This window comes from Leptodactylus fuscus, chromosome 5, assembly GCF_031893055.1.
Source record: "Leptodactylus fuscus isolate aLepFus1 chromosome 5, aLepFus1.hap2, whole genome shotgun sequence".
Classification (NCBI taxonomy): Eukaryota; Metazoa; Chordata; class Amphibia; order Anura; family Leptodactylidae; genus Leptodactylus; species Leptodactylus fuscus.
The window spans coordinates 30,351,432-30,366,642 of NC_134269.1; the positions used below are offsets into that span (position 1 = coordinate 30,351,432).

Below are 15,211 nucleotides of genomic sequence, written 5' to 3' on the forward strand. Positions count from 1 at the left end.
GTGAGGGCTCAGCCTTAAAGGGATATTCTAAATAAATAAATATATTTAACCACTTCATGACTAGGTCATTTTCTTTGGCGCATGAACTGACGCATTTTCAGGTTTTTCGGCAGCTATGGTTGGCGGCCGTACATCAGTGCCGCTGGAGGAGCGGGGGAATATAGAAGCTCTCTTGTAAAATAATCAACATAAATTTAGCCACTTACACCTCTGATGGGATGTTGCGTAATAGTTTGACACAGAAACGCATTAGGGTGTTCATTGTTCAGTAGACCTATGAGGCTTGTCCCCCGGCCTGGATAGAAAAACAGCTAATATGTTGGAGGAGAGTCATATAATATGGCAAATAATTCTATTTGGTCAGAATTTGAGAGGGAGAATACTATAGGTGTAACCGATATATAGCTTAGTGGAGCTGCAACTACGGGCACCCGGCAGATCACGTGCCCACTGAGCCAGGAGGAAGCTGAATGATGGAGCGTTCCATAGCCGTGCATACTGCAAATGGGAAGGTGGGGGTGGTAATAAACCATCCATGCATTCTGAATGCAGCGGCCAGGCTCATCTATCAGGCTAGACGCTACAGTGATGCCTCTGGTCTGTGCCAGTCACTACACTGGCTGCCTATTCATTATAGAATAAAATATAAAGTTATCACTCTCATCCACAAGGCTCTCCATAAAGCCGCACCTCCCTACATTTCTTCCCTCATCTCTGTCTACCGCCCAACCCGTGTTCTCCGCTCACTCAATGACCTAACACTTACATCCTCTATTATCAGAACCTCCCACGCTCGTATACAAGACTTCTCCCGAGCTGCACCACTTCTCTGGAATGCTCTACCCCGGACAATAAGATTAACTCCCAACTTCTACAGATTCAAACGCAAACTAAAGACGCATCTTATCAGACAGGCCTATCACAATTCCTAATGCACAAAATTGTCTGAACACTGTATAAGCAATACCGCCCCTGCTACCTCTTGTGTCACCCCCTCTACCTCATAGCTTGTAAGCTCTTTTGAGCAGGGCCCTCAGTCCCTGTTGTGTAGCCTAGAACGCCCCCTATAACTGCAGTCCAGTTGTGTACTCTAGAACGCCCCCTATAACTGCAGTCCGGTTGTGTAGCCTAGAACGCCCCCTATAACTGCAGTCTGGTTGTGTAGCCTAGAACGTCCCCTATAACTGCAGTCTGGTTGTGTAGTCTAGAATGCCCCGTATAACTTTAGTCTGGTTGTGTAGTCTAGAACGCCCCCTATAACTGCAGTCTGGTTGTGTAGTCTAGAACGCCCCCTATAACTGCAGTCTAGTTGTGTAGTCTAGAATGCCCCCTATAAAAGCAGCCTGGCAACATAGTCTGGATCCCCCTATAAATGCAGCCTGCTAAGTAGTCTGGAGATACCCTGGGCCAACCGTGAAGCTGAAATTAAACCGTCCACTATCCTTGACCACCAAAGTAGCAAAATTCACTCGTTGACTAGTCTGGACCACAAGAGAAGCAGAACTAAACCTCTATTATCACACACCCGCATAGTACACAGACTTCTAACCAACCAACCTTGCCATGGGTCACAGCAAGGTTTTTGATTTTCTTGCTATTATTACCAAACAAGAGACAATTCTACCAGGTACTGCCATGTTTATTACTGTAACATATATGGACGCTGATGTAAAAGTGTATAAATAGTGAAGCTTGGACAGTATATACAGGGCTGGACAGATCCTGCTCCTTAGGCTGCCATAGCCCCAGATGATAAGTCCACCTTACACCCGGGGGCTTCTTTCTGGTACTGTAGGATCCAGGAGTATCCGGTACCCAATAGGGCGCCAGCTCAGTATTCACATTTTGCATTATTCTACTTGGATTCACATTATTTTTTGAGCTATACTGTTGTGGTACTGTATGATATAATTTCAGGTGTCATATGGAGTCTTCAGGTCTTCGTAGAACTTGATTTTTAAGGTGAAGTCTTCAGACCCTTCGATTGTCCTATTATTCATTATCCAAAATTGTGCTTATTACCGACAGTCCTGGCATTCTCGGCATGGTAATTGTTCACATTTGCCATCTTCCTGGGAGTCTTCTAACAGCAGCACCCAAATCCTCACTTAAAGGGGTTGTCAAGGACTTGTTTTTTTAAAAAAAAAATTGCCTATCCTTAGGATAAACCAAAAACATCTGAAAATGGGAACTATAAACTATTCAGGGGGTGCGTCTGATCCCTGTACTATACAGTGCAAGGAGCCAGAAACAGATCGCTTTATGCCCCACATAGTGGCCGGCAGCTGTTACTGCACCTCATCTCTCATTGATGTCGCCCCATCACCCATAGATTAGATATTTATTAGGCCGTAAAAAATCCTGGACAACCCCTTTAAAACTCCCATGAGAACAGGCAGAAGTTAAGGGAGCTTAAAGGGGTATTTCATTCTCGAGAACAAGTTTGCCCAATTACTTATCTATTCAGACAGTTATGGCATACTCTGTGAATTTATATTGTTCTTTAGGCATTAACCCTTTAAATACAAACTAGTTTGGACGTTATGGCTTGACAACTTTTTCATATTTTCCATCCTACCATTCGCAACTTTTTTATTTTTCTGTCTACATGGCCATATGAGGGCTTATTCTTTGCATGACAACTTTTATTTTTAGTTTGCACCATTTTTTTTTTTTTTTTTTATCTTTTATTAACGTTTTTTTTGGGGGGGGGGGTTGCATGTAAAAAAAAAAAAAATGGAACAATTCTGTTATTTTCTGTATTTTGTTTTTGCGGTATTCATTCTGCATTACAAATGTCCGGAAGTTTATTACGATTACGTCGATACTATATTTATATGGGTTTAATTTTGCTTTACCTCTTACTAAAAAAAAACAAAAAACTTTTTGAGAAAATAAAATATTTGACCGGGGCGGGGGTCACCAAATTCTGGAGCTTTTTTGTGGGACAAGGTGCAGATTTTATTTTTTGTGGGATTTTATTTTTTGTGGGACAAAATGTAGATTTTATTGGTACCATTGTTTGGTACGCCAATTATTTTAATTTTTATTGCCTTTTTTTGGGGGTGGCGAGGGGACCAAAACACATTCATTTGGACGCTGCAATATAAATAAATATGTAATTTTTTTTTTAAGTTTTTATATGGGAAAAATAACATTTTGTTTGCATTGTTTAGACTAATGTGCAGACGGTGATACCAAATATGTTTGTTTGAATTTTTTACGTTATTTTTGAAATGGGTAATGGTTTTTTTAAACCTATTTTTTTAAATTTTATATTAAAAAATGTTTAATTTTTTTTTTGTATTTTACTGTCCCGCAAGGAGACTGATACTAGAGCTGCAGTATATAGTAGATCACTGCCTATATGTGTATTAGGCCTATTATACAACTCCACTCTGATTTTCTTTTACAGCTATACAGTACATGGTATGGAATACTGAATGGTGGCATTATAAAGTACAATTTACCCCACAAAAAATACAATGAAAAATAAAATATAGTGGCTCTTGGAATGCAGGATAAAAAAAAATAGAAAAAAAAAGATGAAGGGTTTAATAGAGCCCAGCTGCAATGCCAGATGCAACCAGCAGACATGTGTGGCGCTGTTTCTGGAAGAAAGCTGCCAAACACATCTAAGGCAGCATTCACACTGAGTAACGCTGGCGTTTTTTGTGCCTATTTGGGCACGTAGCGCCGCGTTTGCGCCGTACAACGCTACCGCAAAATAGTGCGGCGCAAACGCGGCGCTACGTGCCCAAATAAGCACAAAAAACGCCAGTGTTACTCAGTGTGAATGCTGCCTAATACTGTTCAGACCCTTTAACAGAAAGTGGACAAAGAATGATTTTTCCCCAAGTGACAACCAATACAGTCAATTTCTAATCCTGAACCACCCCTTTAAATTTAGCGGAGGAGTTATAGTCGTTGATGGTTGTTTACATACCTTTTTAAGCAATTTAAAGGGTTTCTCCAAGCTTGGATATTTATGGCCTATTTGTAGGATAGCTCATCTATATTGGATAGGTAGGGGTCCAAAACTTGACACCCCATTGCTCAGTATTTCTGCTAATCTTAATTACTTCCCCACCGGGCTCCGGCCTCTTAGTAGCTCTAGCACATGTAGCTGCGGCAGATCTATGACAGTCAGGGGCTGGTGTAAATCTGTGGTATAACTCACTCTAGTTTTCTAGGGTTGGGGGGATATCGTCACTCCATAGGGAGAGACCACCATTTAGGTGTGTGGAGTCTTACTAAGCCATGAGCGCTCCACTGAGCAAAGGAACATGGGAAGAATATGCAAATCTGTCTTCCATGATGTAATTAGGAAGCCAGTGCCTCAATCATGCACACCAATAAAAGGCGCTCACTGAGGATGTGCACGGCTATCTTCCATGATGTAATTAGGAAGACAGAGCCTCAGTCATGCAACCCAATAGAGGGCGCAGCCAAGGACAGATGTTTCAATGTTAATGCATCTCGTCAGCTTGGCGCAGAGAGGACTGACCTAGCAGAGAGACTACTTGGTAAAATCCCAACATCATTGCAAACAAAGGCCTCTGAGAAGGTCGGAATGATGTTAAAGGGAGCGCCCTCTATTGGTTTGCTTGACTGAGGCTCTGTCTTCCTAATTACATCATGGAAGATAGATTTGCACATTCTCAGTGAGCGCCCTCTATTGGTGTGCATGACTGAGGCACTGACATCCTAATTACAGTCCTATGAAAAAGTTTGGGCACCCCTATTAATCTTAATCATTTTTAGTTCTAAATATTTTGGTGTTTGCAACAGCCATTTCAGTTTGATATATCTAATAACAGATGGACACAGTAATATTTCAGGATTGAAATGAGGTTTATTGTACTAACAGAAAATGTGCAATATGCATTAAACCAAAATTTGACCGGTGCAAAAGTCTGGGCACCTCAACAGAAAAGTGACATTAATATTTAGTAGATCCTCCTTTTGCCTCTAGTCGCTTCCTGTAGCTTTTAATCAGTTCCTGGATCCTGGATGAAGGTATTTTGGACCATTCCTCTTTACAAAACAATTCAAGTTTCGTTAAGTTTGATGGTCACCGAGCATGGACAGCCCGCTTCAAATCATCCCACAGATGTTCAATGATATTCAGGTCTGGGGACTGGGATGACCATTCCAGAACATTGTAATTGTTCCTCTGCATGAATGCCTGAGTCGATTTGGAGCGGTGTTTTGGATCATTGTCTTGCTGAAATATCCATCCCCGGCGTAACTTCAACTTCGTCACTGATTCTTGAACATTATTCTCAAGAATCTGCTGATACTGAGTGGAATCCATGCGACTCTCAACTTTAACAAGATTCCCGATGCCGGCATTGGCCACACAGCCCCAAAGCATGATGGAACCTCCACCAAATTTTACAGTGGGTAGCATGTGTTTTTCTTGGAATGCTCTTTTTTTTGGACGCCATGCATAATGCCTTTTTGTATGACCAAACAACTCAATCTTTGTTTCATCAGTCCACAGGACCTTCTTCCAAAATGAAGCTGGCTTCCAAATGTGCTTTTGCATACCTCAGGCGACTCTGTTTGTGGCGTGCTTGCAGAAACGGCTTCTTTCCCATCACTCTCCCATACAGCTTCTCCTTGTGCAAAGTGCACTGTATTGTTGACTGATGCACAGTGACACCATCTGCAGCAAGATGATGCTGCAGCTCTTTGGAGGTGGTCTGTGGATTGTCCTTGACTCTTCTCACCATTCTTCTTCTCTGCCTTTCTGATATTTTTCTTGGCCTGCCACTTCTGGGCTTAACAAGAACTGTCCCTGTGGTCTTCCATTTCCTTACTATGTTCCTCACAGTGGAAACTGACAGGTTAAATCTCTGAGACAACGTTTTGTATCCTTCCCCTGAACAACTATGTTGAACAATCTTTGTTTTCAGATCATTTGAGAGCGGGCTGTCCATGCTTGGCGACCATCAAACTTAACTGAACTTGAATTGTTTTGTAAAGAGGAATGGTCCAAAATACCTTCATCCAGGATCCAGGAACTGATTAAAAGCTACAGGAAGCGACTAGAGGCTGTTATCTTTGCAAAAGGAGGATCTACTAAATATTAATGTCACTTTTCTGTTGAGGTGCCCATACTTTTGCACCGGTCAAATTTTGGTTTAATGCATATTGCACATTTTCTGTTAGTACAATAAACCTCATTTCAATCCTGAAATATTACTGTGTCCATCTGTTATTAGATATATCAAACTGAAATGGCTGTTGCAAACACCAAAATATTTAGAACTAAAAATGATTAAGATTAATAGGGGTGCCCAAACTTTTTCATAGGACTGTACATCATGGAAGTCAGATTTGCATATTTTTCCCATGTTCCTTTGCACAGTAGAGCGCTCATGGCTTAATAAGACTCCACACACCTAAATGGTGGTCTCTCCCTATGGAGTAACGATATCCCCCCTACCCTGTCTAAGCCTCTCACCTCTGCCAGATCAGTCCTGTCTGCGCCAAGCTGACGAGATGCAATAACATTGAAACGGCTGTCTTTGGCTGAGAGACTGTACCTGGTAAAATCCCAACATTATTGCAAACAAAGGCCTCTGAGAAGGTCGGCATGATGTTAAAGGGAGCGCCCTCTATTGGTTTGCTTGACTGAGGCTCTGTCTTCCTAATTACATCATGGAAGATAGACTTGCACATTCTCAGTGAGCGCCCTGTATCGTTGTGCATGCCTGAGGCACTGACTTCCTAATTACATCATAGAAGTCAGATTTGGATATTCTTCCCATGTCTAGTTTTCTAGTGCGAGTTATAGTAATTCTGGTGGACCGGGTCATCTCCGTCCCAGTCCACCCAGATTCACGACCCACTCTACCCATGTTCTAGAAAGAAGACTGAAGCCACACTTGGCCGACGTTCATCCATCATTGTGGTTGATGGTGTCTCAAAAGATACAACCTACATATGAACCGCAGTCACTACATGCGTGTGGCGGCCCACCAGTGTCGGTCCTTCTATGGATCACAAGCTAGGAGCGATCAGTGAGACTTTTTCCACATGTACCACAGAAATATGGCCTCTCGTCTACCTGGTTTCACACAGATGTTCTGCACTCTGTGCATGTGTTACACTCCGCCATTATCACCAGGCCCCATCCATGTCTTTCCTTAAGACAGGCCACCAAGTATCGCATCTAAAGTTTTTCTTCGCGATTCTAGATATTTAGGTCTACCAGGTCTTGTCACGTAGAGTTTTCCGAATGACACGACTGCTCAACTCCATTGCACATTTGTGCTTGTAGCAGAAGTTCCTGTTTGCCGGACACAGAACTTTCCACTCTCCAATAGCGAGTAGATACGTCTGTGTCTGAATAATACTCAGGTTCTTCTTTCACGGTGATGCGTTGAACATCTACAATAGAGAAACAGAAGATTCACACGAGACCTTTCTATTATTATCAGACAAATTACGGATCAAATTTTCCAGTTCAGATTTTACCATGTGCACGGCCCTTATGGCTCGAATATGTCGATTTACTGGAGAAACCCAATGGAATGTGCCCCATGCCTGAGATATCGGTGCTGGTACCCTCTGATCTTACAAGGCTCTTGAAGAGTAGGGGGGGGGGGGGGCGCATTTGTTACTGCCCACTGTTGATGCTAGGATGTAAGGCCTAGCCTTCTGACAGTGGAGGGATATCAGTGCCGACGCTAATTAGCACCGATATCTCTCGCACCCGAGCAAATACCACCAAAGTATGATATAGAATAATACTGCACATCTATGAGGACATGAAAGGTCCTCTGTAAAGGGAGTCTGTCAGTGCAAAATAGCATGGAAAGATAGACATAGTATCTTGCAGCGCTTGAGATAAGTTTTTTCTTTCTCTCCGCTGCTCCGTAAATGAAGTGAAAAGGGCTTTAGGGGTGTGGAATCTGCAGTTTGGGCTTTAGTGAGAGGACTAAGTCTGCCAAGGTCCGACCACCAGCCCTCTGTCCTTGCTCACCTTTCGGAAAATCTTTGACGAGTGCAGTACACACTAATAATACAAATGGTGCTTCTGGATGCACTGTGATGTCATCGGGCAAGAGTAGTATATTGTTTTCCGAAAGCTGAGTGAGGGCTGTACTTCATCCTAAGTCGTCCGCAAGTGCAGTACACGCTACTGCACACACCTGATGACGTCACAGTACACCTGGGAGCGCCGCTTGAACTAGTAGTGCGTACTGCGCTTTTGGTGCACTCTGATGTCACTTGGTATGTGCAGTAGCGTGTACTGCAATTGGCGAAGAATTTCCAAAAGCCAAGAGAGGACAGATGACTGTCCTTTAGCCTCTGGAGCTGGCCCTTCGAGGGACATAGTGGCAGTTATCTGCAGCACTCATCGAAGCCCAAACTGCAGATTACACGCCCCTATGTTCCTCCAGAGAAGTCCTCTACGCTGACAGACTCCCTTTAAGAACGAAGACAGGATCAGGACTATTTGTGGAAGGTACAAACTGGGAGAAGTGGAGGAGAAGAAGATGGGATGATTGGGAACAATGAACAAAGACAAGGAAACCTGTAGGGTCAAGAATAGAGATGAGCGAGTACTGTTTGGATCAGCCGATCCGAACAGCAAGCTCCATAGAAATGAATGGATGCGGGGGCCACACGGTGGCTCAGTGGTTAGCACTGCAGCCTTGCAGCGCTGGAGTCCTGATGTTCAAATCCCGCCAAGGGCAGAAAACCATCTGTAAGGAGTTTGTATGTTCTCCCCGTGTTTGCATGGATTTCCATCCCATATTCCAAAGACATACTGATAGGGAAAAAATGTACATTGTGAGCTCTGTGTGGGGCTCACAATCTACATTTAAAAAAAAAAAAAAAAAAAAAAGAAATGAATGGATGCACCTGGTACTTCCGCTTTGACGCTGGCCGGCCGCTTAACCCCCCATGTGCCGGCTACGTCCATTCATTTCTATGCGAGCGTGCTGTTCGGATTGGCTGATCCGAACAGTACTCGCTCATCTCTAGTCAAGAATATTAAAAGACACAATGCAGATGTTTGCATTACACTCACCTACTGTATGACATAGGTCTCGACCTTTCTGAATTCTGGACATGATTTTAGGTTTTTCATTGACAAAACCTGTAGAAGAAAACAGGACATGATATTATGTCAGGAGATACAATCTGACCTGTTAGGATGTTCAGAGGATAGAACAAAGCTATGCATTGCTCAATGAGGGATAACATGACAAACATTTACGGGGGGTTTCCCGATATAAATGATGGCATATATAGCATATACCATAACTTTTTAACTAGGAGACCCCCACCCATACACAGAAGGGTCTGCATTGCTAGTTGAGGACTACTTGTCAGTTCCCCGCACAGCGAGATGACAGGGGCACTACAGTGCGGAGAAAAAGTCAAAGGGATCTCAACTTCCCCATTCTTAGGGTCCAAGGAGATGGACCATCACTGAAGATGACAATAAAGCATATCCTAGGGGTATGCTAATTACGTTCTAAAATGGGAATACTCTTTTAACATTAAAGGAACATTAAAGGTCCCATCATGAGAAGAGGGAGAGCTGGCCATCCATTCACTTCTATGAGACAATAGTCAATTGTTCTAGGAACTGCCATAGACAGAAATGAGATGTACATGTGTGTCCACCTCTCTGCTCAATACAACCCCTAGATGGGGGACTGGGAATTCTCGAAAATAGATGCAGATCCCGACTGTCCTCTGTGGCTATAAATGTCCAAGATAGGAATAACCCTTTTGGCTTTTTTAAAATCACATTTTTTTCTCACTAACACATAGGAATAGCCTTAATAAAGGCTATTCTTCTCCTACCTTTAGATGTCTTCTCCCGCTGCCGTTTGGTAGAAATCGCGGTTTTCGTCTGTATGCAAATGAGTTCTCTCGCAGCACTGGGGGCGTCCCCAATGCTGCAAGAGAAATCTCCATCTTCTTCAGGAATGGCTTCTCCCTGTGTCGTCTTCTGGAGCTGGGTTCAAACTTCTAGGTCTCGGGCAGAGCCGACTGCGCATGCCCACAGGCCATAAGAAAATGGCAGCTTGCACCAGCTTACTATGTAAGCGGCCATAATCCCGAGACCTAGCAGATTGAAACCCAGCTCCGGAAGAAGACACAATGAGAGGGCGTTCCAGAAGAAGATGGAGGCGGCGCTGGAGAGTTCTCTCGCAGCATTGGGGAAGCCCCTAGTGCTGTTTGAGCGCTGAGGACCGCCCCCAGTGCTGCAAGAGAACTCATTTGCATACAGACAAAAACCACGATTTCTACCAAACGGCGGTGCGGAGAAGACATCTAAAGGTAGGAGAAGAATAGCTTTTCTTAAGGCTATTCCTATGTGTTAGTGAGATAAAATGTGATTTTAATGGTAGAATCTCTTAAAGGAAGACTGACCAAGGTCTTTTTTTGGGAATCTTTGCTTGCAGATGGATTACTTGTAAGTGTTGCGTCAGAGGAGTAGACCTGTGGATACTTACTAGGTGTGAATACTCCGTCCCGAACATCAGATCGCGTTTCTTGGTCTTTGAGAAGAAGAATGGAATTTGACAAGGTGTAATCTGTCTGTGTCGCGATACTGCAAAATCCAGGTTCTGTCAATTGCGAATCCTCAAACGTTCCTTCTTCTACTTTTATTCTCTCATACGCGGAGGTGACGGGAGGCTCCTGGAGGATTTCGGTGGTGGCATCTTGAAGCATATCTTCATCCACTTTTATCATTACAATTGCTGAGGTGGTTGGAGGTTGTACCATTGGCTGCTGGAAGCTATTGGTGGCTATATTGAAAGGTCTCTTCCTTTTTCTTTTACGGTCTTTTCTCAAGTTTTCTTCGATAATACATTCTCCATCACCGACAATTGGGAAAATAGTGGGTATGGCGTCGACCCTCAAGGTTCTTCCATGAATATTGATAATGTACGAGTCCAGAGAGAAGTGGCAGGAGCAAAGGCGGTATTTGTTTCGCTTGTTTTCATCCAATATCTTCTGGGCCAAGGCATCTAAGTCTGAAAATATTTGACCCGTCTGCTGAAGCCATATTTTTATTCTTGAGAAATCCTTAGGAAAGGGGTGCAAGATGATCTGCCCATTCTGGCCCCTTTTTCCGGTTTTGCTAATACATTGGTTTACCAGACAGCTAGGCATGACTCGGATAAAACGGTCCTGTATAGGAGAACAAATATATACATAGATTTATTAGCAACTCAAATTTGGCATTATTTTAACAAGAGAGGGAAACAGTTCAGTCCCATTCAAGTCAGTGGAATGGGGCAATACAAAGCACAGCTTCTACAATATGTATGGCATGGTGCGTGATATTTGGTGAAGAGGCTGTACCCTCCCCCCAGAAAGTCATTCACTTTTCTGGTCCTGTGCAATACAGATTTTTTTGTTCTGCTTTGCTTTTCTGCAAGGTGGGGCCTTAGCCTTAAACAATTAATGTCACTTGCACCAATTCTGCCCCTTCCATCATCAAAGTGCAACAGAAATCTGGATACATCCGACCACCTGACAGGTTTTGCCTACTGGAGACTTGCCCTCCTGTTCTTCAGCTTGCTCAGCGTCCTCCTCTCATCTTTTACGTGATACCTATGCTATGGGGGATGGCATTTCAATGGAAGCACAGGTAATAGGGGAGGGGGCTGGCTTGTTGGATTTTACAGCCTTAAAGATGAATGACCTATGTTTAGGATAGGTGATCAATCAAAGATGGATGGAGTCCGACACCCAGGATCTCCTCTGATCAGCTGGTCGTGTGAACACTGCAGCCTTTTCACTGAGAACCAAACACAGCACTGTACTTGTACATAGTGGCGGTGCATGGCATTCACTTAAATGGGACTGAGTTGCTCACAGATCATTGAGTGAATAGTGATGAGTGAACATGATATCAAGTGGCCTGTCAAGCAGTGCTGCTGTTGCTTCAAACAGTTGATCAGTAGGGGTCCTGAGTAGTGATGAGCGAGTAGTATTCGATAAAACACCTCACCGGCATAGGAATGCGTGTAATCGGCCGAACACCAAGGGGTTAAAAAGCTTTGAATATTCAATGTGCTTAACCCCTTTGTGTTTGACCGATTACACGCATTCTTATGTCAGCGAGGTACTCGATCGAATACTACTCACTCATCAGTAGTCCTGAGTTATAGTTTTCCCTCACAATCTTCAATTGATAACCTATCCTAAGGATCATGGAGGCTTCATGGCACCACCATAACACATATAATGCTGGGGCTCCACGGAGTTAGTGGAGCTCCCATGTTATAGGGTGCAGGCTATGTGATTATTGAAGGGTGCCTCACCATAACACATACTGCAAAATGCTGGGGCTCCATGGAGCTAGCGGAGTTCCCATGTTATAGGGTGCAAGCTATATGATTATTGTGGCGGGCACTGCCATGACATTATTGGAGCTCCCATGTTATAGGGTGCAGGCTATATGATTATTGCGGCGGGCACTGCCATGACATTATTGGAGCTCCCATGTTATAGGGTGCAGGCTATGGGATTATTGCAGCTGGCACTGCCATGACATTAGCAGGGCTCCCATGTTATAGGGTGTAGGCTATGTGATTATTGCAGCTGGCACTGCCATGACATTAGCAGGGCTCCCATGTTATAGGGCACAGGCTATATGGTTATTGCAGCGAGTACCGCCATGACATTATCGGGGCTCCCACGTTATAGGGTGCAGGCTATATGGTTATTGCAGCGAGTACCGCCATGACAGACTCACAGACTGTGTATACCTCTATATACATACATGTCATTGTGCAATGCTCTATATACCTTGTGTTCCTCACCATTACTAAGATCTCTGCTATCCGGCAGTGACCAGGCAGCAGGTGTGTCCATGTCCGGCTGACACAGGGTCACTACCACAGACAGCTCTGCTTTGCCTATACGATACGTGTCAGTCCCATCTATGTACATGACATACAAGCAGCACACACACGGATGACAGAAGATGACATCACCCGCCATTGTGCACACACATTACCTGCTCCCCGTGTTGCAATGCTAATCCTGAGAATGCTGGGACTTGTAGTCCTGCTGCACTGCACAGCACAGTACAGGCGGCAGCTCACATTGCGGGCTATTCACACACAGTCCATGTCACCACAGTGCAGCGGGTTACAGGAGGTCACGTGGTCGGATGGGAGGGGGCGGGGCTTAGTGCTGATGGAGACAGAAGGAGAGATCAGTATGGTGGAGGGTCTGAGAGAGAGAGAGCGAGGGGGAACCATGGGGAGCAGTCTGTGTGAGAGAAAGAGGGGGAACCATGGGGAGCAGTCTGTGTGAGAGAGAGGGGTCATGGGGAGCAGTCTGTGAGAGAGAGAGAGAGAGAGGGGGGGAACCATGGGGAGCAGTCTGTGAGAGAGAGAGAACCATGGGGAGCAGTCTGTACGAGAGAGGGGGAACCATGGGGAGCAGTCTGTACGAGAGAGGGGGAACCATGGGGAGCAGTCTGTGAGAGAGAGAGAACCATGGGGAGCAGTCTGTAAGAAGAGAGAGGGGGAACCATGGGGAGCAGTCTGTGAGAGAGAGAGAACCATGGGGAGCAGTCTGTAAGAAGAGAGAGGGGGAACCATGGGGAGCAGTCTGTGAGAGAGAGGGGGTCATGGGGAGCAGTCTGCTAGAGAGAGGGGGTCATGGGGAGCAGTCTGCTAGAGAGAGGGTTGTCATAGAGAGCAGTCATCGTTAGAGAGAAGGTCATGGGAAGCAGTCTGTGAGAGAGAGGGGGTCATGGGGAGCAGTCTGTTCTAGAGAGAGGGGTCATGGGGAGCAGTCTGTTCTAGAGAGAGGGGTCATGGGGAGCAGTCTGAGAGAGAGAGAGGGGTCATGCGGAGCAGTCTGTTCTAGAGAGAGGGGTCATGAGGAGCAGTCTGAGAGAGAGGGGTCATAGAGAGCAGTCTGTTCTAGAGAGAGGGGTCATAGAGAGCAGTCTGTTCTAGAGAGAGGGGTCATGAGGAGCAGTCTGAGAGAGAGGGGTCATAGAGAGCAGTCTGTTCTAGAGAGAGGGTCATGGGGAGCAGTCTGTTCTAGAGAGGGGTCATGAGGAGCAGTTTGTTCTAGAGAGGGGTCATGAGGAGCAGTTTGTTCTAGAGAGGGGTCATGGGGGAGCAGTCTGTTCTAGAGAGAGGGGGTCATGGGGGAGCAGTCTGCTAGAGAGAGGGTTGTCATAGAGAGCAGTCATCGTGAGAGAGAAGGTCATGGGGAGCAGTCTGTAGTGTGATGATGATAAAAAGCTCGTCTGACACTTTTGATGTTTCATAGTGACATGTCAAAACTTTTGATCGGTCCAGGTGCCAGGATCTCCAACTATCTCTAAATGATAGGATCAGGCGCTGAGCTGAGAATAGCGCCCCCTCTGCTGTGGTCATGTTGTGAATCCATAGACCACTACTGAGAGCTGAACAGATATAAGGCGACCTGGCCCTCAGCTCAGCACTTCTGTCACTGTATAGTCCTCCCAACCGTCCCTTATAATTTTTGTGGGTCAGGTATGTCTAAGTGGGTGGTGATGGGTGGGGGGCCCACTTCTGAAACCTTTGCACTGGGCCCACCAATGTGTTGAAACGGCCCTGGTGTAGATTATGTTCATCGATACTGGAATGAAACTATACCAGAACATTGCAGTACACGCCGGCCTCCAGACCTGACCCTCCAACTACCTGGGGGCTACATCAAGGACTCCGTGCGTCTCACAACCTCCAAGCCACAGGATCTGAACCAATCAAGACAATTGGAGTCCATATCCAAGAACTAAACTACTGCCAAGATATCTGCTGCCCCACTGGTGGAAACTGAACATTTGTAGATGAAACGTGGATACATAGTATTTCTGTTTATCAAATTTGTGTTGTATACCCTCGGTTATGAATACAGAGGCGATAACTTTGCACCCTTCTTTTTGAATCACCCTGTATAGTAGGGGTCGGTATAGGCGCAGGGACTCCTCATGATGATGTAGGGAGTCCAGTTCTCGGGACCACATCCAGCTTAGTCCATGTGCAGGAGGCCTAAACACATATGCTCCGGGAACGGCGTTCCAAAGTCCAATCCTTTACCAGGTGGTTACTGTCTCGATGGGATAGCCTTTTTGGATACAGAGACTCCATCTTCTATCTGTTTGTTCTTGCAGGCTTCTCAGTTATCTATATGACGTGTATAAGATTACAACCAGGCACTGCTATGA

General features: G+C 45.0%; 1 protein-coding gene across 1 annotated transcript; it reads right to left on the reverse strand.

Annotated features, from left to right (window-relative positions):
• Positions 1-7,121: 7,121 nt before the first annotated feature.
• On the reverse strand, positions 7,122-13,077 carry LOC142204796 (uncharacterized). The gene is made up of 4 exons (XM_075276120.1): positions 13,013-13,077; positions 10,494-11,175; positions 9,053-9,121; positions 7,122-7,401 (listed from the first exon to the last, which is right to left on the reverse strand). Exons 2-4 carry the CDS (start codon positions 11,155-11,157, stop codon positions 7,232-7,234), a joined length of 903 nt encoding a protein of 300 aa, XP_075132221.1. The 5' UTR covers positions 11,158-11,175; positions 13,013-13,077; the 3' UTR covers positions 7,122-7,231.
• Positions 13,078-15,211: the final 2,134 nt, after the last annotated feature.

Coding starts and splice junctions, on each gene's coding strand:
- LOC142204796 (XM_075276120.1), bottom strand. CDS start 11,157: ATGCCTAGCTGTCTGGTAAACCAATGTATTAGCAAAACCGGAAAAAGG. Junction 9,122..10,493: donor GGACGGAGTATTCACACCTA/GTAAGTATCCAC, acceptor TTTCTTCTACAG/GTTTTGTCAATGAAAAACCT. Junction 7,402..9,052: donor AGACCTATGTCATACAGTAG/GTGAGTGTAATG, acceptor TCTCTATTGTAG/ATGTTCAACGCATCACCGTG.